This window comes from Aristolochia californica, unplaced genomic scaffold (assembly GCF_029961685.1).
Source record: "Aristolochia californica isolate CCGP_79_NKW_82.1479 unplaced genomic scaffold, dmAriCali1.0.hap1 SCAF_13, whole genome shotgun sequence".
Taxonomy (NCBI): domain Eukaryota; kingdom Viridiplantae; phylum Streptophyta; class Magnoliopsida; order Piperales; family Aristolochiaceae; genus Aristolochia; species Aristolochia californica.
Genome location: NW_027181804.1, coordinates 698,933 through 722,680, shown reverse-complemented (window position 1 = coordinate 722,680; position 23,748 = coordinate 698,933). Strand labels below are relative to the sequence as shown.

At 38.6% G+C, this 23,748-nt stretch overlaps 4 protein-coding genes across 6 annotated transcripts; 1 reads left to right on the top strand and 3 right to left on the bottom strand.

The window, feature by feature from the left end:
* Nucleotides 1–1,175: 1,175 nt before the first annotated feature.
* On the bottom strand, nucleotides 1,176–2,807 carry LOC137948398 (protein VAPYRIN-like). Its single transcript, XM_068794482.1, has one exon. It carries the CDS (start codon nucleotides 2,775–2,777, stop codon nucleotides 1,176–1,178), a length of 1,602 nt encoding a protein of 533 aa, XP_068650583.1. The 5' UTR covers nucleotides 2,778–2,807.
* A 3,339-nt stretch (nucleotides 2,808–6,146) lies between these two features.
* LOC137948501 (protein SRC1-like) lies at nucleotides 6,147–7,080 on the bottom strand. Its single transcript, XM_068794585.1, has 2 exons — nucleotides 6,684–7,080; nucleotides 6,147–6,292 (listed from the first exon to the last, which is right to left on the bottom strand). Exon 1 carries the CDS (start codon nucleotides 6,984–6,986, stop codon nucleotides 6,711–6,713), a length of 276 nt encoding a protein of 91 aa, XP_068650686.1. The 5' UTR covers nucleotides 6,987–7,080; the 3' UTR covers nucleotides 6,147–6,292; nucleotides 6,684–6,710.
* A 3,044-nt stretch (nucleotides 7,081–10,124) lies between these two features.
* LOC137948576 (co-chaperone protein p23-2) lies at nucleotides 10,125–13,276 on the bottom strand. Of its 2 annotated transcripts, XR_011111633.1 has the most exons (7): nucleotides 13,184–13,276; nucleotides 12,230–12,401; nucleotides 11,948–12,098; nucleotides 10,961–10,995; nucleotides 10,812–10,854; nucleotides 10,633–10,686; nucleotides 10,125–10,402 (listed from the first exon to the last, which is right to left on the bottom strand). XR_011111633.1 is itself a non-coding variant. In XM_068794665.1 (6 exons), exons 1-6 carry the CDS (start codon nucleotides 13,186–13,188, stop codon nucleotides 10,368–10,370), a joined length of 441 nt encoding a protein of 146 aa, XP_068650766.1. In that variant the 5' UTR covers nucleotides 13,189–13,276; the 3' UTR covers nucleotides 10,125–10,367. The 2 variants fall into 2 exon arrangements, 1 of the variants encoding a protein (XP_068650766.1); XM_068794665.1 differs by lacking the exon at nucleotides 10,633–10,686.
* Nucleotides 13,277–14,536: 1,260 nt separating this feature from the next.
* On the top strand, nucleotides 14,537–22,503 carry LOC137948171 (protein RRP6-like 2). Of its 2 annotated transcripts, XM_068794153.1 has the most exons (15): nucleotides 14,537–14,625; nucleotides 14,714–15,432; nucleotides 16,156–16,311; nucleotides 16,898–17,056; nucleotides 17,199–17,282; nucleotides 18,504–18,583; nucleotides 18,707–18,757; nucleotides 18,845–18,944; nucleotides 19,887–19,969; nucleotides 20,145–20,190; nucleotides 20,641–20,728; nucleotides 20,828–20,997; nucleotides 21,083–21,334; nucleotides 21,421–21,513; nucleotides 21,723–22,503. In XM_068794153.1, the coding sequence occupies exons 2-15, from the start codon at nucleotides 14,767–14,769 to the stop codon at nucleotides 22,368–22,370; spliced, it is 2,676 nt and encodes an 891-aa protein (XP_068650254.1). In that variant the 5' UTR covers nucleotides 14,537–14,625; nucleotides 14,714–14,766; the 3' UTR covers nucleotides 22,371–22,503. The 2 variants fall into 2 exon arrangements, with proteins under 2 accessions (XP_068650254.1, XP_068650253.1); XM_068794152.1 differs by having other exon boundaries at nucleotides 14,537–15,432.
* The last annotated feature ends 1,245 nt before the right edge of the window (nucleotides 22,504–23,748 follow it).

The window sequence follows — 23,748 nt, the reverse complement described above, 5'->3', positions numbered from 1 at the left end:
AGATGAGATTGATATGGAGAGAACGCCCTCAGCAATCACTTAGTTGTACACCGTGTGGGATGGACGACATGGATTTGAAGTTGAACATGGGCGGGTTCGATTCTGTCTCCATCCAAAGCCAATCGATGTGCTCCTTCACGTACGATATTGTGATTTGCTAGGGCCCTTGCCAAAACGGACTCCAAAGTGTTGAGTCTTGGGCCCATTTAAAGATACTATATCCAACAACTCGAAGAGCTACTAAAAATCGGCTTATCAAGTGTACAATTTGTTAGGTGGATAGTACATCACTTGAATGAGCTTATGTTACAAGTCTATTTTATACTATGTAAATCATTTACATACATGTGTAGAATTTTTGTAATATCACAAGGTATTTTTGTCAAATAAGTATTTTTATTTCCTAGTCCTAAAAAAACCTCCTATTTAAATAAGCTTTGTTTGTGGTTTTACCCCCAAAAAAAAAAAGGTTTCCTCCTCTTTAAGAGACGAGTTTTAATTTTTCAAAAAGAAAACTAAATAAACACACTTTTGAATGCTAGAAATAGTCCCTTTAAATCCATGCTTGTTATTTTTAATATTGCATTAGGGTCATTCTAGTCGACGCAAGTCAAGCTCTCTACCAAATATAACGGTGTAAAAGGAGCGATAGAAAATTTGTAATATAGTATAATTTTATTACAATGTAATTATTTTAAAGTATACATAAAATTATATTTTAACATAATATGAAATTTTTAAATAATCAGTATTTTATTTTATTTATATAAATATTTTATTTTTTCAAATATTTTCTTTAAAATTAGAAATTTTTCAAAACTAAATCAGTTGGTGGGTTCAGGTTTGATTTGGGGTGGATTTTTTTTTGCCTGTCCCCAAGTCGCAGGGTGAAAGTAGAAAATTGAAGTTAAGGTTTTTGGGTCGATCTAGTCGCTAAAACCCAACCAGAAGTTTTTGTGCATTGATTGAAACAAAATGCAAATCTGAAATGAAACTACTCGGAGATTGATACAGAAAACTTGTGGATTACATCACAGTCTATATGCATCTATGTTTAGAAAAAACCACCGCAGAGCTACGTGCTGGTAGTGGATTCAGTACAGGTAATTCACAACTGCATCAAAGAATGAATGTGATCAGCCTTTCCTGCAAAATTCATCTCTGCTATTTAATGGCTAACTTGAGCATGCCAAAGGAAACGTTCCGTCGATGCTACTCCGCCGTACGCCACCTCTCTTGATGATTACCTTCTTCTTCTTCTTCTTGAGGTCTACGTCTCCGTCCTGAAAAGTCGACGGCGGAGTGACCCAGCGGGAGCCCTCTCTGGTCGCGCCGCCCTGTGTCAGTATCCTCGCAATACCTGAGAAGTGTAATGTATCGGCGATGTGTACGGCGGTGATTCCTTTGTTGGTGCGGGCGTTTACGTCGGATCCTCTTTTCATCAGAAGCTCGGCCACCTCTGCCTGGCCGGCTTCCACCGCGCAGTGCAGCGGCGTGTAGCCTTCATCGTCTCTGGTGTCCAGATCCACGCCTTTTTCCAGTAGAGCGCGCACCACGTCGATCCGTCCTTTGAAACAGGCGCGGTGGAGCGGAGTCCACCCGTGCTGGTCTTGGCCGTTCGCTGACGCACCGGTGTCTAATAGCCGCTGCACTGCCCTGAGTTCGCCCTTTCTTGCTGCGACGCAGAGGCTGTCTCCGAGGCGGAGCACGTCGTACAGGCGACTGTGGCCGGATTCAGCGGCGAGATCGTAGGCCGACTTGCCGATTCGGCTGCGGACGTCTTTGTTCGCGCCCTTCTGCAGCAAGAGCTTCACCATCTGCTCATCGCCGCCGGCGGCAGCCACATGAAGAGGCGTGTTGCCGCTGGTCGAATCACGGACGTCTGTCCATGCCCCGCTTGCGAGGAGCAGCCGCGCGCAATCGCGACGGCGCTCCTCGGCCGCAAGATGAAGGGCCGTTCGGCCGTCGTTCGTCTGAGCGTTGACGTTGGCTCCCTTGAGCAGCAGCAGCCGCATCACCTCCAAATGACCTCCACCGGCGGCGAAGTGAAGTGCGGCCCATGGAGACGAAGGCGCCCTTTCGGTTGACACTCGTCGTGCCAGTAGGAGCTCCGCGATGAGAGCTTCTCCGGCCGACGCCGCCGCTTCGAGCGGCGACCGCCCTGCTCGGTTTCGCGCCTCCACGTTCGGTTCGAATTCCAGCAGGAGCTGGACCAGATCGGCTCGGCCGCGAGCGGTTGCGATGTGGAGCAGAGTCTGACCGGTTGAGTTGACCGAGTCGGCCGGTCTCCACGACGAGTCACTCCGTTCCAGAACTTCCCGGACTTGATCCATCGCGCCTTGCGCCACCAGCTCAGCCAGGATAGGGGAGCCCACGAAGATTATCTTTATCCCACTGTCGATGAAAACTTGCTTCTTCTTGGTGGTGAACCAGTCGTTGGGGACGGAGTCGAAGGTGGAGGAAGGTTCCTTCACAGCAGCTCCAGGAAGGACCACGCTGTGGAGAAGGAAGGAGTCGTCCGAGTGAGGACCCGAGTCCGGAACAGTCGAACCCGGCGGCATGAGGTAGGTGATCTCCACTGTTAGTGTACATAAAGGCGAGATTATTCCCGACTGAGGGCGGACTGAGTAACGCGCCTTGTTTATGGCTTGCAGACGAAAGGCCACCGGCATGGTGTACATAACGTTTCGGAGGGTGAGCTCTCCGTAACATTTCTGACCCGGTTCGACCCGGATTGCCACCACGTTGGACGGCTCCAGTTTTATCAGTCTATCCATGTCACTTCCCTCTCTGCAACTCGAACGGATCGGAGAACAAAACTTGAAGAAGTTTCTGTAAGTGATAGTTGACTCTTCAGCTTCTCTTAGTCCCTTCTTCCTGTGAAGCCGCTTTTCTTAGCTTTTCCTGGGTTGTTTCCTCGATTGTGAATAGCAGGACTCCTTCTGTTCCTTCCTTCTGACTTGATGGAATTTTGAGTTTAGGAGAACTCAAAATTCATCCATGGAAGAGGAGGAAAAGAGGTAGAGGAAGTGAACCAGAGAGGGGATGTTGTTGTTGCTTAAGAGGAGAAGAGAGCGCCGGCCTCTAATCAAAGGACGCCACATGGTGGTGTTAAAAACTAAGATGACTTGTTCTATCGCGTGTCCGGACTACAAATTCCCCTCCCTAAAAACTCTCTCTGCTATGGGGCAATCAAATGGAATAGAATTGAATAGATTTCTTGGAGTCTTATGTTGGGAATGTCCCCTCTCATGTCTTATAAACAATTAATTGTTAAACCATTTGTGCATAACATATGAAAAAGCTCTGGCTATTGCTTGAGACATTTTTACCGTTCAAACAAATAATAACATCTCAGAACTATTCTACAGGCTGTTCAATTAGAGTATCTTGAGATGGAGAAGACAATCTGACGAATGGTTAAATGATTCACAGAGTTAACTCGATTGGTTTGACTGGGATATGGGAGGGGTCGCATCCACTGATGGGACTCAATCCTTTTTGTTCTTCTCTATCAGACCTGAGCAACCTCACCTGAATTTCATTGAAGCTGAGTTGATCTGAGTCATATAACTCTCATATGAAGTACTAATTTGTTACAGAAGTCGGATTCCGGTGGAGACTGGATTCAAGAATGCGGCCTGCTGGAGTCTGTTTTATGTTGTCAATTCAGTTTTTGCTGGCAGTGGTCTGATTGACTACCGTCATTTCTTATTCTTATATCTCTCTGAAACCTACTGTGATATGAACAGATTTATTTTTTGATTATTTCTCATTGGTTAACTACTAGTGAATAAAGAAAATCTTTCTTGTTTGCAGACAGCGTCAATGGTGTCACCCTCAACTGTGTTTACATAAAATAATGTTTAGTACTAAACAAAAGCAGATTGATTTAGTCCTTTAGTTTTTTCTTACGTTTTGGTTTTGGAGTTTGCTTAGATTTACTGCTCTTTGCCAGTTGGAGCTTTTCAGTTTCGTAAATTCCATGCAAGAAGGTGCTTCTCCAGTCGTTTATTTAATGGGAACTTCTAGTTATATGCCTCCCAACTGTCCAGGCTGAAACTTGAAAGATGCGTTTCCTGTTAAATATATAGCAGCCATGTCATTGAAAGAGTAAACTGTTACAACCAACAAGTTGTTTTTAATGACTATCTTAGTAGAATGAATCATTTGCATATATTTTCAGATTTTTGTGGAAGCTTTAGAGAAGAATATGCTAGGCATCTTTGTTTTTGGCAGACACAGCTCTGATTAATTGAGGTAGCATTACAAGATTGTAGGTGACTGGAGGCTGGAAGGATTGAAACTTAAAACATATTTCGATTTCCACAATGCCTTTCTATATCTCTGCTTTGGAATCATTTGATTTAGTTCCTTTATATTTTAAATACATCCTTGTGATCTTTCAGTTGCCTCTTTTTAACTTATATGTTGGTTTGTATCAAGTTTTGAAGCTCTGGTTTTTCAAAGCAAGGTAGGATTCAGTTGTAGCTGATTGGGTTTTCCATTTGTCATGTTTAAGACATTTCCTTTCTAAAAGCAGTATTTCTCTGCATTTGTCGTTACATGTTGACATGGTGAAGAGGGCACAAAATCAAAGTGAGAACCAGGCAAAAAGCAAGACACAGAAAGGTGTCCTCTCCTTTAGGCTTTTTTACCAGTGGTCTCTCTCCTGATATAAACTGAAATAAGCTTCTGATTCAATCAAATCTGATCAAAAGGTAAAAGCTTATTGGGCAAGATTGATCAGAATCAAATCAGTATAACGGTGGAGAATATATGGAGAAAATTCCGAGAAGAAGCAAGAACAGGCAAACATCCCCTTATGAGATTTCACCTAACAATCGTCATTTCAACTGAGTTACGCCAAAGAAGAGCCAAACTTTCTGTCCCAGTGGTTGTCTTGACCTGCAGTTGCAGTAGGTAGAGATTTCATTAATCCCTGGAAGTCGAAAACTACCAAAAGCGGACAGATCGCCATGAAAGTAAGAAACTTTAACTTTTATGTAAAGTTAAATTGCTTATATAAATGTCTGTTTGAGATAGTGATCAGATCCCTCGATTTGACTGAACAGCCTGATTGCCATCTTATGCTGACGTGAAACGTTTTATGGTCGTGGCTGAAGTACTTTGTAGCAATCGCCCATTTGTAACAGGATTGTGAATCCAAGCGGCCTCGTTTCTTTCACTAGAGACAAGCTGTTTATTGTATGTTTTGAGATCCTTAGATGGTGATGCCAGATTTTGCACATTTTAACTCAATGGATCTACAAGTTTTTGGTGAAATAGATGCTAAATGTTTGTTTTTTTATATGCATTTGGACTATGTGGAAGCCCATTTTAAGTTACAAAATTGAATTACTTTAACACAGATGGACATAAAATTGGTTTGAATTGATATCGAATAAAATGTATAGAGACTTATACATGGATAAGTTTGTGAAACGGGTCCAGTCTTTCAAAAACTTATCCCAAATCTGATCCAATGTGAAGCCCCCAATGTGGAATAAACAAAAGCCCATTTTAAAGCTAGTCTACTTTGATACCATAAGTAATGGAGTGGTTTTTATGAGTCTATTAATGGGTAGGGATGGCTTATGGGCTGACAAGAGGGTGGGCTTCTTTTTTATGGGGTAAGGTTTTTCTGAACCATTTTTCGCATAACTTTTTATTAGCACAAATTTAGGCCGGAATGCAGGGGCTGGATTATCAACTCCCTCTCTTTTGTGGGATAGGTGGATTGTTGGGGGAGTAAAGTTTTTCAACAACCAACCCCATCGCCCTGACACCTTTAACGCCCGCCATTGATGAGTGTTAAAGCTCTGTAATAATTTTTGAGCTGTAAACACGGGGTAGTCTTTATAGCCTTTTGCTAGAAGATACGGATATGGGAAGAGAATACGAAAACTTTCCATGGTAAAACATATGAACCGAGTTCACCGTTTCCGGCATTCTGCCCAATCCAGAAACAATACCCTGTCCACTCAGTTTAATTCGAGCTTCCTCTGTTTAATCAGAGCAAACGAAAAAAACGAAAAAAGAATCTGGGCGATCTGCTTCTCAGCAGCCAATTAGATTAGATGAATCGTTTGTTTTAATTCAATTTGGAGCAAGGATTCAGAATCTGCAAGCCGAAAACAAGAACAAGGATTAAAGTAAGACATATATTACGGAAACTAACCATCATAAAAGGGTTCAGATTACAGAGAACTTATTGGTTTACACACAACATTAAACTAAACAGCTTCCTTCGGGTTCTCTCGCTTCACCACCAGACACTGGCACCCAGTCCCTACAATCAATCAGACAGGCGAGAGGAAAGTACTCAGTTTGGTAAGCAAACAGTGCCTCACCTTTGACACAGATATAATCCAAACATGAGCAGAAACAAAATAGAATTAAAAAGGAAAAGAAAAGAAAGACTACAAGAACAGAATAAAACACAAATTAGCACAACGAGCAAAATAAAACACGAAGAAAATCAGAACAGTCTATAAAATAAAGGATCTTCACGTTTAGGGATCTAAAGAGAAGCTAGGCTAATACAGTTTTCTACTCTTAATTGCAAACATGACAGTAACAGAAATTAAAAGAAATAACCACGGAACTACAAATCCACCACTAGAAAAAGAAAAAAGAGGAAACGAGAAAGATCAGAATTGACGTTATCGCTTGATCCTCACCTTCGATGCCATTCCGACCAGTGAGGACTAATCACTGTCGCTGCTGCTGCTATCTCCACCGTGCTTGTCTCCATGCTCCTTCTTCTTTTTCTCCTTCTTCTTCTTCTTCTCCTTGTCTTGATGCTCTCCGGGGTGGAGCTTTTCCTTCAACTTGTCCGCAAATCCTTCCTTGTGATCGCCTTCGACGTGCTTGTGATCGCCTTCGCCGTGCCTGCGATCGCCTTCGCCGTGCTTCTGCTTCTCCTCCTCCTTGTTCTTGTCTCCGTGGAGCTTCTCCCCGATCTTCTGAATGATGCCCGCCATGATCAGATCTGTTCGAAATATCTCTCCTCGCTTAATCTCTGAAACGGATGTAGCCAACCGCAGGTTAATATAGGCGGGATTACAAGACTAGAAATGCCTACAGAGCCCTTCGGGTATTTGGCGACGTGGACTGGAGGACGTGAGGGTACTTTGGATAATTTAAAAGGGCAAAGTTCCAGACGAAGTATCCGATCCGCGATCGGGACGCGGAGGCTTGACCGTGATAATATTTAGTTCGGGATCGGGCCTCCGGAGTGATGACAAGTGGCAGTTTGTCGGTGGGAGATTTGAAATCGGATAAGATTCTTAGGTCGACACCATTAATTAGTATTATCCCTTTTCTAGAGAAGGGTGCAACACGGACTAGGCCTTCTGGGAATATGGGTCTCGACCCAAGGTTTAGTAGATGGCAGGCCAGGCCCATCTATTTTTTTACGTCTGAAACCGCCTAAAATCCGATACATATCAACGATACAACACCGTCGGTCAACGGTCTCACGATTTCCTCTTTTGTGTTATTTTTTTTATCCAATTTCTATGTCCCAAACACAACCTGTTCCAAAAAATTACTGAATCAGCTTCAGCTGTTGCTACCTAATTGCACCAAGAAGATTGGCGCCTTCCAGATTGGTACCACCATCCAAGTGCTACAGAGCTCAATCATCCTCCTAGGTCTTACAAATTTTCTGAACGAGTTAGATCAAGAGCGTGTCAGCCTCATGAGACCAACAACAGGAACCCTAGGAGGAGAAAGCAATTCCCCAATAATTTCCAAAGATGTGCCCACCTAAAATTTCAAGTTTCTCGGTTGAGAAAGATGGGCGGCACGGTCCAGCTCTTAGCAAGAGACGGTAAGGAACAGAAATGAGAAATGCGGATCTGTACCGATGTCTCGCCAGATGGTGGAGGGAAATTCATAGCTCATTGAGGGTCGTCGGAGTCAGAGCAGACGAGAGTGTGTAGCGAACTACTTCCCAATCAGTTCTTGCAAGATTCCCAAAAATAGCCTGATATCGTGTCCGGATATCGGTGCAAAGAGGATATATAGTAAACAGTACGAAGTGAACTTCACCCGCCACAAAAAAAAACACTTTGATGGAAAAAGTTTTTCTGATAAAAAATTTCTTTTGACTTTTTCTAATTTTTAAAAATATTTAAAATATAAAAAAAATTAAATGAATTTCTATATTACAGTAAAATAAACCAAGAGGCTTATCTCCTATTTTTACCTTATTTTTATTTATAAATTTATTTTATTTCTAATATAAGATTGTTTCTTCTCGCACATAAACACAATAAAACTGATAAAAAATTTTAATAAAAAAAATGTTCTGATTGTTTTATTTCATGTGATGAGTCAAACAACCTGTCCCTTTTCTCATGAAATTAAGATTTTTTTAAGGCATAATTAGTGACCATGGTTGAAAATTTATATCCTAAAAAAACTAGAAAATATTTTTCCAAAAATACACATTTTCGAAAAATCTTTGAATAAAATTACATAAATTTTTTTTAAAATTTTTAAAGGAAAACAAACGGACATGTTAGTGTATTCTCTCAAGAAATAATAGAAATTAATAATAAATCTCATGCATTATCACTCTTATCTGATAAATTTTTAGTAAAATAAAATATTAAATACAAAATTACCATAAAAATTTATCTTGTGCTAAAAGTATTAAAACATCTAAAAAATATCACATTTCATAAAAAAAATCTATTGTCAAATATTCTTTCAAAAAAAATTCTTATATTAACAAAAAAGTTTTACCTAAAAAATTATATGATTTTCTTTATACGAATTTTTAATTAAAAAAAGTTTCAAGAAAGATAAACACTAATAGTCTTAGAAACGTATTTCTACTAAAAACATATTTTCAACATTTCTTAAAAAAAAAACACTAACCGAGCGTAAAAGAAAACCCAATCCAACATGGTATATATAAATATATATTTATTTTATAATACACTTCTTAAATTTATTTTAAAATAGATAAATTTATCTACATATATACTCTGTTTTTCATTTAACCATCAAATGAGTTGCTTTTGCAAAGACAAATGTAGTGAATCTATCCACATTGAAGGAGATTTCAAGGTAATGATTGGTTAGTGCAAGCGCAATATTACTCCCCCATGAAGGTAGTGGGACATATTCCAGGAGATTTTGGATATTGTATATTCTTTTTCACGTATTTGGTCTCACATTTCGATATCTACAAATTCGGCAGTAAATGTACTTGCGAAAGAGGGAGCTTTCCTACAATATCTTGTTGTAAGGGATTTGCTCCCTCCTCTGTAATTTAATCTTGTTAATAAAAATACATCTTCATAAAAAATAAAAAAAAATTACTTTTGCAAAATCTCAATTGTCATTTCAAGTTGTCACAAGGAACCCAGAAGGGAGTTCAGTTTTATTAGATCTTCCTGGCTTTAATTCAAAAATAATAATTACTAATCTTAGTTTTTTCAGATCGACTTTCTTAAGCAATGGAAATCATATTAGCTATCTACTACCATCACATCCTCAACCTGCCACAAATTACGAGAAAAGGCAGGAAAATGGTATGGAATGTTGGCTGGAGAACATCCAGACCAAAGCCTCACCAATTATCAGAACAATGGATCAAGCAAGCGCTGCATACTTTGGCAAAAAAGCTCTACCTCAAGCATGATCAGAAGCTAAATATACCGATCAGGATATTAATAAAAACGAACATCAGGCATATTTACCCGAGTCACTGTTTGTTAGTAACCAACAGAGAATATCGCCGTAGTCATAGGCATCTAAATGGTAATCATTTTTAGGAGTTATTTGTGCACAATCCATGGTTACTAGATCTTAGTTAACAAAAGCCTTTTTTATAGAATATCAGGGTGTTGAACAAGGAGTTCTATCTAATTGTCAGTATCATACTCCATACATGGCTCCAAAAACCAGAGCCATTGTCAAGAATCTAGAAGATCATGGGTACCGAATTGCAAGAAGATTTTTTTTATTTTTATTTTGAAGGTGAATTTATTAAAACCAGAAGGCAAAGGTTAACCTTTTAGCTAAACAGAGCAGTACAATTAGCTGATCTGAAACAATGATACCTACAAGATTATAACATCATAAGCAATCAAGAACTCCACAACTAAAGAAAGAACCAAGAGTCTTGTTCCCACTCCCAGTTTAGGATGATGATACAGATGCAATATGTTTTAAGGCAGTATGTTATTTTTTCTTTCAGCTTCTGCAACTTGAGGTAGACTGCTAACATTATAGATGAAAAACAACAGTGCGATGTACTACAAAAGCATGGCTCATAAAATTATATGGTAGAGTACCTGGAAAGGATTTTTTAAAGTGCATAGCTTCTGCTCATTTGCAAGCACTTTCTAGCGCCTTCCCGCTTTCTCCAAGTCGGGAAGATCTACAAGAAAACAAAAAACAGTTACTATACTTGCCAAATGAAGAATAAGTGAAGCTATACTTTTCATAATTGAGTTCAATCAAAGCTGAGTCCACCTAATGCTGTCATAGTTGAATCTAGGACTACAAGCAATGTACAAATGATGCTCTTTCTCATTAAATCATGGACATGCTGTTTTTTTTATAATAAAAACATGAAAGCTTAGTCAGGGCAGGGCACTCTGTGTGCACCTCATATGTCATTGTCTCATCTATCCAGTGTCTTAACTTTCACCAGTAGTTTTTCTAAAACAGATTTCGGAAATGGATCAGTTACATATTCTAATTTCAAGCATAACAAGTTAAGAAAGTACAGTATTATTATCTAACTCTATTTACATTTCCAGGATGTAGGCTTTAGTTTAACTTACAGAGCATCCCTTCTTCATCACTGCTTTCATCAATCTCACCACTCTGTGCACAAGCGAGATTGCAATTTTAAAAAAGATTTGGTCATTTCACATTGAAAGGATAGTGAAACATATAGAGTAAGGAGAAGGATCGAGGGGTCTCAAAATACCAGATCATCTTCACTGTCACCAAAGCTATTTTCAACTGCAAAAGAATATTGAGATATGAGAAAAAGATGGAAAAAATGAATAAGAAAACCAAAGATCAGCTTGACATAAATAGATATACCAGGTCATTTTTAAAAAGTTACAAAATTTTATTGGAAAGAAGAAAACTACCACACACAAGGAAGTTCCTTTTAGAAAAAGAAAGACAACAGAAAATCCAAAGTCTTGCGCGCTTAAATTTTTAGTATAAATATGTAAAATCTGCTGAGAAAGCAATGTACTGTTCACCGTACTGCACAACATCCAAAGCAAGGTCGCACATGGCAAGATAATACAGTATTCTGGAAATTCCTTTCACATTTGTCCTCTGTTGGAAGGAAAAACAAGTCATCTATGGTGAGCTTTTGACTTTAAGTACCCTCTGTTTAAGTAAAACACTTTCACATTTGTCCTCTGTTGAAGGGAAAAATAATGCCATCAAAGGTGAGCTTTTGACTTTAGGTACCCTCTGTTTAAAGTAAAACATATAGACAAATTTAGGGGGCTGGAAATTCCAAAGCTAGAATTTTTAAATATCAGAACCCTAATTAACTAATGAGACATCGTATGACTAGGGCCTTTGGCTCAATGGTCACATAGGAAGGTATCTAGTTTTAAGGTCTTGCGTTCAAGTCTCACCGGGAGATAAGGGAGGCATGTTTGTACATACTCGATATTCAAAAAAAAGTAATGAGACATCAAACTTGCAGCAACCTTGTTCTTGGTCTTTACAAGCTGAATCAACAAAAGATATTTGGACCACCAAAATGCAGTGTTTAAGAGGATTCGTTTAAAATACATAATAACCTATAAAAGTCTCATTCGGGTGTGTCACAGCTTAACTGTATTGAAGTTCCACTCTGTGCTGGTATCAGTTTACAATAGAATCACTGAGAGACAGACTACAAGAGTAACTAAAGTACAAGTTCGTAACATGAGTTAGACTTTACCTTCATCCTCTTCATCACACCACCTGTTCCAGTCAACCTTTATGTATGGAGCAGGCTTCTCTTCTGATTTCAATAGTCTCTTCCACCAACCTTTCTCCTCTTTCTTGATTGAACAGAGAACGCTTCTTATTCCAATACTCACTTTGCATCCCTGCAGCAGTAACAAAAAGCTCCAACTGTCAGATGTTTTTTATGCACAGTGAGCAAGTACTAGAAAGAAACAATTCTAGTACTGAAGAAAACAACCACCATAACTAATGAAGAAGCCAAAAAGATAACTACCTCAGGTGCAATTCTTCCATAAAGTTCCAGGCTGAAGCCAACAGCCCCTTTGGCAGAGAAGGTAAACAGACCATGAGGCTCACTATTCACAGATACATCTTTCCCATCCAACAAGGAAACAGTTAAGTAAATTTTATCAGACCGCTGTGCCCAAAGGACTTCCGGTTGGCGACTGTGAAAATAATAAATAAATCAATAAATAAAGCAGTCGTTAGTATTAGCAACTCAACTTCATTGGTATGCTATAGAAACAAGAAGTTCGTCACCCTGCATCTAATTGACCAACAAATAATGTAGTTCGTGCCTGACAAAATTCCCAGAAAAGCAATCTAATTCTTCTGGGAAAACGTGTTAGATATGTGTCTTTCATATGATGAAATTTTGGAACGACAACAGTTACAGAGAAGTACACTAACTTCCTCCTGTTTGTTTTACTTTCAAGTTAAAAATGCAGAAAAGAAGAGGAAACAAAACAAAACAAAATGGTTCGAGTTAAAAACCACACGACAGACACAACTCCACATTCCAAAGGACGAGGACGTTAACTGTTAGATTTCGGAAGAAAAATAAACTGTCGAAAAGTAAAACCCCAGGTTTTCTTACTCGCGATTGGGAACTTCGGAGAAACCTGAACCAGATCTTGACAAATGAAGAAAGCACGTCCATAGAAAACCTCCCGGTACTAAAAACCAGAAAGAAAATAACTTAGAGAACAATCAACACATAGAGTACGACGATGCAGTTCGCGGCAATTTTACGCAGCATTTCCTGCGTGGGAGGACTCCATCTCATCCGTCCAACCAATAACAACGACAAATACATTCTTAACCATTTTCATTGATTCCTTAAAACCTATAAGCAACACGAGTAAGAAACGACTCGATTAGAAAGATCTGACGAATGAGAAAAAATAGAAAATATGGAAGAACGAAAATCGGAGCAGGAGCTTCTTACCTCATTGCCGAAAAGACCTTGGAAGAAAAAAAGCCAAAAGAGTATTTGATTCAGGAAGAAACCCTAGACCGGAATGCAGTATTTCGATGAAACAGTCTACTGCAGTGGTTGCTCGTGGCGGGTGTTGTCTACTCCTTTTATACTTATTTTTCATGTTTCAACTTTATTTTTCGATTAGAGGGTTGCCCGTATCGGGTTTCCGCTACGGATGCCTCAGTCTGATACGTATCTGATAACATTAACCGATACACTCTCCTTACCAAGACATATTGGGAAAACCTATATAATGCCCCTTTTAATTAGTGGTCATAATAAGTCAATGCCAATGAAACTAAGATTTGGAGGTGGCAATAGGTCGGGTTTGGTTGAGTCTGGGTCAACTTAAAATGACTAATCACGTAGGAAACCTTTTCTCCCAGCTAATAAATTCAAGATTTTTATATCCACTAATCCATGTGGGACTATTTTTTAATAGTGAATAAACTTGTACTCGATTCATTTATAACTTAGGTCAATTTTTGGTTTGAAAAAATAGGTTAGGTCCTTATGGCCTTATATAGTGGGATCAAAATTTGTCAGCTTTGAATTAAATTAAATCATTGATATAATCGAGTGGTTAAATTAGAAAAATTAAATCGATACGATTGATATTTAATTTTTTTAATTGACAATTGTTACCTAAATAGTTCATTAAAAAAAGGGTTAAGACAAATAATTTTGTTAATTAGTCAATTATATGAAAATAAGCAATAGGTCATATGAATATAATTATTTTTATATTAAGGTTTTTAAATATTTTAAATATTTTTGAATTTTATAGTTTTTTTTTACCATGTGTGACAATATATGTGTACTCCTTACATTAATATGAATTTTATAGTCTTGTTAGAAATCACTTATGAGACTTATAACTAGTATAACTAATACCCCACCCCTCCTCTTGTTTTTAAGTCTCGTGGAAGAGGAGGGAGGGCTGCCCTAGAAAGGTCCTTTACGCCCCTCTTGTTTTTAAATCTCATGAAAGGGGAGGGCTGCCCAAGAAAGAAAGAAGGTCTTCGTTTTTTTTAAGTATCATGGAAGGGAAGGGAGGGCTGCCCTAGAAAGGTCGTTTTACCCCCATAGTTTTCAATTGGATTTATTTGAAAAAAAATAATAATGAAATTAGTTCTCACAAGAACCCGAAAACCCACCGCCGGTGTGGCTTCTATCCGATTTAGTAATTTCCTCACGTTTTGAATGTGCGTAATGGAGTCACTAGTCAGGTGAAATAAACCGTGTTTTACACTAATAAAACTGGATATATATAATCAAGGAATTAACGCAGAGCTTGGTCTGCTTACATTGAGGCTGAAGAAAAAAACAAAAGAGAAAAAAGACGAGCAGTTACGAGGGTGAAAGTGCGCGAAGCATTTTCATGGCAGAAGAAAAACCCTAGCCCCAGAGTGCGAAAGCAACTGTCGTTTTTTCTACTGGTTTATTTTTGCTTTTTGTTTGGTTTTTCATTCTTCTCTGTTTATTCACTTATTGAAGTTCTGTTTGATGGGTGAATCTGAACCCTAACGTACAAAACCCGTGGCTGATCGATGGAGGCCGCTGCTTTCCCCGAGCTATCCTCCAAGCAGAAGGCGGAAACGTTGCAAGCATTGGCCTCGGGTCCGCTGACCTCTTCCATCGCCAAACTGTCGGCTTCTTCTAGGGCGATCCCTTCCGACAAAGATTTTCATTTCTTCAACAATTTCCCGGAGTTTAAAAATCCAATCAAGGACATCGCGGAGAAATCCGAGTTGATGCTGCAAAGCATCGGTTCCTCTTCGCATTTGCTGTTTGGGAATCAGTTGAGTTTCCCCGACGATCCCGACGATTATTTGGACTGGATGGTGAATGTCAATGATGAGATTTTGGAGAGGTTCGATGTTTCCATAGACGAGTTTCAGAGGATACGGAAGGAGCAAGAGGAAACTGGAGGGAGCGTCGGGTCGTTGGATGCGGAAGGGGGGTTTCAGGTGGTTTATGGGAAGAAGAAGAGAGGTGGGAATGAGGCAAAGGCCGCGCAACAAGATTCGGCTCCTAAGGTGAAAGTGGCTTCAAAAGATCAGAAGGTTGGGGCTTCCCGAAAGGTCCCGTTCCATATACCGTCTATTCCTCGTCCTCAGGACAGGTTTAACATCTTGGTCAATAATGCGAACCAGCCGTTTGAGCACGTTTGGCTGCAAAAGAGCGAGGATAGCAGCAGGTTCATACATCCTTTGGTTAGTAAAATATATTTTTTTACCAGTCACCACTTCTTCTAGCGTTTTACTCATTTCTTTTACTTTCATGGCGCTTTCAGTTTATTTTACGAATTCGTAATTCCTTTTACTGGAAGCTGATAAAGTACTTGTCCTTACTCGTAAACCTTAACGTGGTTTACTATCTACGGAATGACACCTTCTCGAGTGCTGTTTTTGGAAGTAATCTGTCGCGTTGGGTTCCAATTATATGTGAAGCTTGGGATTCTGGTGTTTTGAAGTCTTCTTTTATCCATCTATCCTCAGAATACTTTCCGTTTATCTTTTTACTATGACGTTAGAACCCGTCGAAGTCCCTTTTGACGCAACTTCAGCCATCTTTCTCCTTCTGTAAAAGTGGAAAATGTTATTGGATTTTATCTTCCCTAGCGTCAGTTCTTTTCAAGTCTAGTATGTAAGCCACCTACTTCAAAGTTTTCTGAAGACAATGGAATTGTTTACAGCAATTCATTAACCGTGTTTAGTTGTTATGGTATAGTATCGGTATTTAATGTTTGTCTCTGTTTATAAATTTTGATTCAGACTTATCTATTTATTTTCAACTGAAATCAATGGTTTTTGTTGATATTGCACTGTATCATTAATTTCAGCTTACCTCATTCTTCTTGTTTTCAACAGCCCGATGGTCTTTTCTCAAATGCTATTTTTCTCCTAAGTGTTTCTTTTTCTTTTTCATGTATACAGGAAAATATCTCTGAGTCAGATTTTGTTGATAGGGATACTAAAGGTGCCGAGCCGGTTAAACCACTTCCATTAGAAAGTACTCCGTTCAAGCTTGTTGAAGAAGTTAAAGATTTGAAGGAGTTGGCAATAAAATTAAGTGGAGCTAAGGAATTTGCTGTGAGTACTACACTTGAGCGATATTTTCTTCAGTGATAACTGTTTACTCTATCTGTGTGATTCTTCTGTGACAATGTTTTGACCAACAAAATCTTTTGAAATTAACTGTTGGTATATAAGCCTTTATTCCAAATGTTATTTCTGAAAGATGACACTTCTCTAGCTTTTACTGGAGTAATGAACTCTCTTTAAAAGGTGTGGACAATTTGTTTGAAAAAATCTATTTCACCGAGTCATTTGTCTCACAGTTCTTGGCAGCTTTCATCTTCCATCTTTCATGCCTGTTGCTAATAAATCTATCCATGTTGTAAACCTTTGTTTCCCTTGTGTCAAGAATATTGTGTCAAATTTAAGTACACATAGGGCTCAATTTATGATAAATGGCCTGTATTGTGGGCAAACGAAGCAAAATTATGCTGGTGCTCATCTCCCTTTTTTGACTTTTTGATTATGATAAATGAATTAACTGCTCGGGCAACGCTATTGACTTTTTAGTAAGTTTAAGACGAGATATCTGTTCTTTCTTAGATTAGCTGAAATCTGGCATGATTTGAATATCTTACATCTTACCTGTTTTTGTATCTAGGTCGATTTAGAGCACAATCAGTACAGATCCTTTCAGGGACTAACTTGCTTGATGCAAATTTCTACTAGAACTGAGGATTTTGTGTTGGACACACTAAAGCTTCGTGTTCATGTTGGTCCATATCTTCGAGAAGTTTTTAAAGATCCCCATAAGAGGAAGGTGAGTTTTTAAAACTCTCTCTCTCTCTCTCTCTCTCACACACACACACACACACACACACACACACACACACACACATATGTTTTACTCAGTTTTGTGTTTTATTAGTTTGATGGTGCTGGATTTTGTTTTCGTGTACTAGGTTATGCATGGGGCAGACAAAGATATACTGTGGCTTCAACGTGATTTTGGCATTTATGTATGCAATCTATTTGACACAGGACAGGTACATGTTGTTGCCTGTTATCATTTTTTCCAAATTTGTTTTCTCATCCTTGCATGGAATGTTGATGAGGGAATAAGCTTTTCTTTTTAAAAAGTAAGCATTTTCATTAAGAAAATATATGTTGATTTCAATCTATGGCTGGCCAGATTTTGTATTGCTGTTGAACTGGTTATAGCTAAAAGTTGGCTTGGTGGATCTAGCAACACCTTCCATTGGTGATACTAATTTTTTGTCAAAATTTTGAATATTTTTTATATTTAATTTAATTTCGATGTGTTAAATTTTAAAATCTTGAAATATATCAAGTAAAATTTTATAATTAAAATTAAAATGATATGCTGTGTATGCTTCAAGCCATATGTTTTAAGAGTAAAGTTACTGATACAAAGTTTTAAGGGTATACTTAGTTGAATAAAAAGAAGAGCTCTTTAGCATTTGTTGCTGGAACAATAGCGCTTTGAAGACTAAGACTGCTCAATAGGTTTTTTTTTTTTTTTTGAAAAGGTAGGTTAATTTTTTAACAATGTAGTACAACTTTGTGTGTCTCTAGAAAGGAATGAGAGTAAAGCACCTGTAACTCAACTATCTTGATTCACTTGTATTAGTATGAGGTTTTGTTTAAAGTAATCAACGTATGGGGTGAACTTTGTGTGTGATCAGCATTAAAAAGAGAGATTTTTTTAAAGTTTCTGCAATTTGTTGCTTTTGGAAAAAGAGTTTCTGCACATTGTGGCTGATCTAAAGATTATTTTAAGTGTGCTGCTTATTGATTAAAAATTGATGAGCGAAGGTGAAGCCTGAATATGAATTGGCTAGGTGCAGATTTACTTTAATCTCTACAATATGATGATTGCAAAAAAAATTATTCTTGTTCTACACCAAAAGCATGTTCCCTGTTGAATTGTTGTATTATCCTACTAGAAAACCTGCTGTATGGAAAAGGTGGAAGCTGCATTATTTATTAGGGTAGAAAGGCAAACAATGTGCAATGTGAAACTTACAGAAATAGTGAGGTTCAAATACACTTACTGATGTTGTTGTCTATGACTGCAGATCAAAGTTAATAAGTATATTAATAACCAACCAAAAACTAGTCTAGACGGTTACATGGGAGCCATCAAGTAATCAATTTGACAAAGTTCATGGATGAAGATATGAACTTTTTTCTGAAACCTCTTGAAAATAATACTCTTTTATGTCAATGACCTATTTTGATAACAGGCCTCAAGGGTTCTGCAATTGGAGCGAAATAGCCTGGAGTATCTCTTGCATTATTTTTGTGGAGTCACTGCAAACAAAGAGTACTATTTTACTATACAATACAGTTTCTCATGGGCAATTATATTATCTGTATTTTCATTCTTCCTTTTCCCTCTTTTCTTTCTCTCTGCAGTTGCAGTGCTGACCGCTGTTCCTTTTTGCAGATACCAGAATGCAGAGTGGCGGCTTAGGCCTCTTCCTGAGGAAATGATCAAGTAATTACATAGTTTTTTTTTTATTACTGTAATTTGCCTCTCAGGCTATTAACAGGTTATTTCGCCTACTTGTATATGTCCCAACAGATATGCAAGAGAAGATACACACTATCTCTTATATATTTATGACCTTATGAGGGACAGATTGCTTTCAGAATCCAACAATAGTGATTCCCTTCTATTAGAGGTTTGACTTTCATAACCATAAGTTCCCCGTTGCTGTTAATGTTATTTCTTAATATTAATGTTCTATCTGTATGTTCAATTTGCGTTATTTGGAATTTGTTTCTGTTTTCAGCATTTACATTCTCATTTATTGTAGCATTGAAAATCATATCTAGTGTAAGAGGTGAATTTTCTGGGACAGATCTCTTCTTGTCAACCACATGTTCAAGATCTGCTGGGTGATCTTATTAGTTGTTTTAGAAGCTTGAGAAAGAGAGCAGTGTTTTTTTGTTTGTAACGGAATTGTCCACCAAAGTGTTAGAGCAGGCCACCTTCAGATTTGTTGAGTGTCATCTTTGTCTACGGTTAAGGGAGAACCTCCTTGAATTTGAAGGATTGTAGATTGAACTGTTTTACTTTGCATCGTTAGCTACTATGTACCTTTTCTGTTAGGATTTATATGCATACTACATGTAAATTTTGAACAGATCTTTTCGTGCATGTGGACCACAAGCAAAGCATTATACACTATTTTGCTTATAGTAGTGCATATTGGTTTAGGGACGAGTACAGTGATACACTATGTATTGGTTGATAGACCAGCACAGTGCTTCATATATCTAATAATTCAAATAAGCATTTAATTTTCAGGTACCTGATCACTATACTGGTCGGTGAACCATGATATGGACTGTAGCCTGGATTAAGATAATGTGTTTTTTTCTGAATAGAATTGAATAAATATTCAATATTTTTTTCCCTGAATGACATACCGATTACTTAACTTTGCTACTCACATCATTGAACTGTAATTCATGGATGAAATGCGAAGAAGATGTATCCTTTACCATAGCTTTCAGCTAATTAAATTGTTGGTTGAAAAAAGTTTATTTTCTGAAGTTACAGTCTTTATTTATTTATTTTGTATATTTTTCTACTGCTGACTATATTCTTCTGTTGGCAGGTATACAAGCGTAGCTATGACATATGCATGCAGCTTTATGAGAAAGAACTCTTAACAGATACATCGTATCTGCATATATATGGGTATGTTTAATGTTCTTTCAAAGTTTTCGGTGCGTTGAATTTTGTCGTGATGTAAGTGTCTTATGGATTTGCTTGAGCTGTACGATTGCAATTGTAGATTTAATGTTTTCAATTGTTTTGGCTCCTCAGTTTATTGAAAGTAATTTAATTCTTCTTCCAATTGTTCTTGTGACAGGTTACTGGGAGCTGATTTCAACTCAGAACAGCTAGCTGTTGTTGCGGCAAGTAACTCTTGTTTTCTGTCTCGTAAAATTTCAATAATTAAAAGTTAATTTTTGTCTTGCTGTATGTTCTTTTTCTTTCCTTTCTCTGTCTACGTTTGGTGCTGCTGAGCACTTTGTTTTTTGCTTCTGAAAGCATCTAACACATTGAACAACCCATGCTAGCAGTTTTGCTAGGATTGGAGACTTTGGAGAACTGTAATCTGTTGTGAACAGCTTGTTTCTAAATGTCAGACTTGAGAACTGGAGGGGCCTTTTTCATGAGTTGTTGAATCTGTCTTATTTGGGATCTATGTTAAATTATTACTGCTGGAGAGTGGTGTCTAAATCTCTTTCTTCTTTGAGTATGTCTAGGCATTTTGAAGAGTTCAAAATCAGTAGTGTGTTTGATTTTGTTTAAATGTATTCTCAAGTCTTGTGTTGAGTTTTCATATTACCTGTTTCCTGTAGGGCCTTAGTCAATGGAGAGATGTTGTTGCTCGACAAGAGGATGAGAGTACTGGCTACATATTGCCAAACAAAACTCTACTTGAGATTGGTACTGACTCTTTCTTATTCAAATTTCGGAACATCTCCCTTCTATTCTACTAAAAAGCGTGTTCTGACTTTCTTCGTCTGTCTTTTTCTAATTGAAAAGCCAGGCAACTCCCTGTTAGTGCTGGCAAATTACGTAGATTATTAAAGTCAAAGCACCCATTTGTGGAGAGAAATGTTGGCTCCGTTGTTAGCATTATTAAGAGCTCCATTGCTAATGCTGTAGCTTTCCAAGCTGTCTCTGAGCAGCTGAAGAAGGCACGGGAGGAAACCGTATGATGTTAAAATATCAGTCATATTTAGTTCTCATTTGCAGCATAATTTTTTGTTATTTTACAAAGTGGATTTGTTTGTGTAGGCACTCCAGAGAAGTGTTGCAATTGATGAGGGTGATTCAGGAGTTGTGCCCATCACCAAGGATCCTATGAGCGTAGATTCATCATCTGCTCCAGTGGATCATATTGTGCCAAACGATCATCCCATGGACTCTTTAGAGGGGTCAAGCAATCAATCATGTATTGTATCATCTGAAAGCATGCCCATTTTGTCTCAACTCGTCCAAGTTGGTGAAATGGATAGTGGGCAAGAGTCTTTACCTTCTGTGAAACCTGTCAGTAACACTTTCTTTTTTCCTAAAACCTTCTTGAATTCCCTTGTGGTGAGCTTTGTTAATTCTAGGTTCTTTTACTATTACAGGCTGCTGTAGTATCCATTGAGATGCGGAAGAAGCCAAATAATGCCTTTGGAATGATGTTAGGAAATTCAAAAGCTAAGAGAAAGGTTGATCAGGTATGATAATGGTCCTTGGATGATAGTGCCTTTTGAGACTTCCATTTTTTGCTTCTTGATCTCATCAAGCGTGTTCTGTCCTTAAAAAGTCAGTCATCAGTAAATTTGAATTTAGTTTTTGTCTTATAGTACACTTAACGAAAATGAAAATACATTTCCTGAATGGAATAAAGTGAATATCTTTCGCCTAATATGCAGTACCTTTTCAGGACAAGGTCGAGAACAAGTTAGAGCAGATAAAGTCCTCTGTTAGCCTACCGTTCCATTCATTTTCAGGCACAACGGAACTGTCAAAACCGGTTTCACATGAGAGTGCCAAGATCCCTCTTGCAGAGACTGTTGGCAAAACTCAGACTTGTGTGCCGGATCAAATTGAGGACATCGTGCCTCTTGAATGCAATTCAGATGATGAAAACGAAGAATCTGAAAACCCAACAACTGACCACCTAGCAAAGCAGGAAGAAAGTTGCAAAAATGGGGATCCAGAATCAGAAACAGACATGGTCGATGATGACGCTTCATTGGTTGAATTGGCCTCTGGTTTCCAGGATATCTTCCAATCACTGAATCAAAAGAGACAATCAAAACAATATGAGAGGAAACAGGGAGAGAGATCCGAAACATACCCTCCACTGAAGCCTTTTGACTATGCTGCGGCTAGGAAACAAATGAGATTCGGGGAGGTTGACCCAGAGAAGGCGGTTGAAGGTGATGAGAACGCCCTCGAGCTTAAGGAGTCTAGCAGGGGTTCAAGGTTGAAGATGAACGAGAAAGAAGGGACGAAGGATTCACAACAAGCAAGAAGACGACAGGCTTTTCCACCTTCGGGAAACCGGAGTGCAACATTTCGCCAGTGAATTTTCTTTTTCTATCACTATGTTGTTCTCCTAGTCTTTGGGCGGGGAAGTTTATCATTCTCTCATTAACTGGTAACAGAAGTTTTTTCAACAAGGAAAAAAAAAAAAAAGAGCTTTCAGGTCTTCTCTTGTACCGAGTAATTTCAGGCAAGAGATTTTGCACGAGTTGTCCCAAGGTAGTATGACTCGGAACAGTCCAGCTGAGTTGTGGGTTGGTCCACAATCTTAGATGATTTGTTTTCAGTCCTCTCTAGCTTGCTCCCTCACTGTTCTCTTCTGGTTCCTGATCTATAATCAACTATGAAACATTTTAGACCGCACGACCTTCTCCAAATTGTCCAGCCGAGTGAAATGGTTCTCCTTTATTCTACTGGTCGGGATCCCATCAGAACCCAGAAATTAGATTACACGATAAAATGGCTGCAGCCAATTCTCTGGGTTCTGTGCTGCTTCTCCTCTGCCTTTGTCTTCCTCTCCGGCCAAACTCCTCACGAAGCAGGTGCCCGTGGCGTCTCCTACTTCAACAAAATCTTCCAGAGAGCCACCGGTATCAATCTCGACTTCCGCGTCACCTCCCACTAAACCGTGCCGGAGAGCTACACCACAGAGATCCCGGGACTGTTCAAAAATCACCATGGATTTAGCTCTGCAGGATGCTTCACGAACAAGTGGTATCATCAAGAAGACGAACTCTGTAGCTTGCGAAGACTTGCCTAAGGAGCAGTTGAATACCTGCCTCAACGCTTACTCCTCTTTGCAGGAAACCGCCCAGGCCTTTGCGGCGAACAAGTATGACGACGGAGCTGAGCTGGGGACGGTGCTGGATGAGGCAGCACAGTGCGACAAGGTCTTTGAGACGGGAAACGGATCTCTGTTGGCCGATGAGAACAGCAATCTCCGCCAGCTCGTCACCATTGCTCGGTTTTGCTACCAAACACAGCCATTGACATGTTTTCTTCCATGCTCTGGACGGAGCCGTCTCCTTCCGACGTTGTTTCGATAACGGAAAACTTCCCCGTTAGTGCCCCTGGTTGAAATCTGTCCTGGGAAAAGCTAAAAAATATTTTTTTCGTAAAATTTAATTAGTGCCCCGATAAGAACTTGCCAAACTTTCTAAAATATTTTCCAATTTTTCATTAGAATAATTTTAAAAAAAATTAAAATTTGTGGGTTTGTTAGAAAACTTCCCTTTGTTTTTTATATTTTTAAATAACTTAAAATGACATTATACTAATTGAACTGGGTTAAATCGAACCTTGTTATCTTGTTGAGTTGTGACTGAGTCAGTTTTTATAACATTAATTTAAAAATAAAAATTCCTTAAAAATTGAAGTACTAAAAAAAATCTAATTTCGAGGAAAAATGAAAAAATTCTTAT

What these genes read in the sequence shown, in the direction of transcription:
- LOC137948171 (XM_068794153.1), top strand. Translation starts at nt 14,767, where the DNA reads ATGGAGGCCGCTGCTTTCCCCGAGCTATCCTCCAAGCAGAAGGCGGAA. An exon ending in GCAGGTTCATACATCCTTTG is followed by an intron (nt 15,433 to 16,155) that starts GTTAGTAAAATA and finishes TCATGTATACAG; the next exon opens with GAAAATATCTCTGAGTCAGA. An exon ending in GTGGAGCTAAGGAATTTGCT is followed by an intron (nt 16,312 to 16,897) that starts GTGAGTACTACA and finishes TTTTGTATCTAG; the next exon opens with GTCGATTTAGAGCACAATCA.
- LOC137948398 (XM_068794482.1), bottom strand. Translation starts at nt 2,777, where the DNA reads ATGGATAGACTGATAAAACTGGAGCCGTCCAACGTGGTGGCAATCCGG.
- LOC137948576 (XM_068794665.1), bottom strand. An exon ending in ATGGAAGAATTGCACCTGAG is followed by an intron (nt 12,099 to 12,229) that starts GTAGTTATCTTT and finishes TTACTGCTGCAG; the next exon opens with GGATGCAAAGTGAGTATTGG. An exon ending in GTGTGATGAAGAGGATGAAG is followed by an intron (nt 10,996 to 11,947) that starts GTAAAGTCTAAC and finishes ATTCTTTTGCAG; the next exon opens with TTGAAAATAGCTTTGGTGAC.
- LOC137948501 (XM_068794585.1), bottom strand. Translation starts at nt 6,986, where the DNA reads ATGGCGGGCATCATTCAGAAGATCGGGGAGAAGCTCCACGGAGACAAG.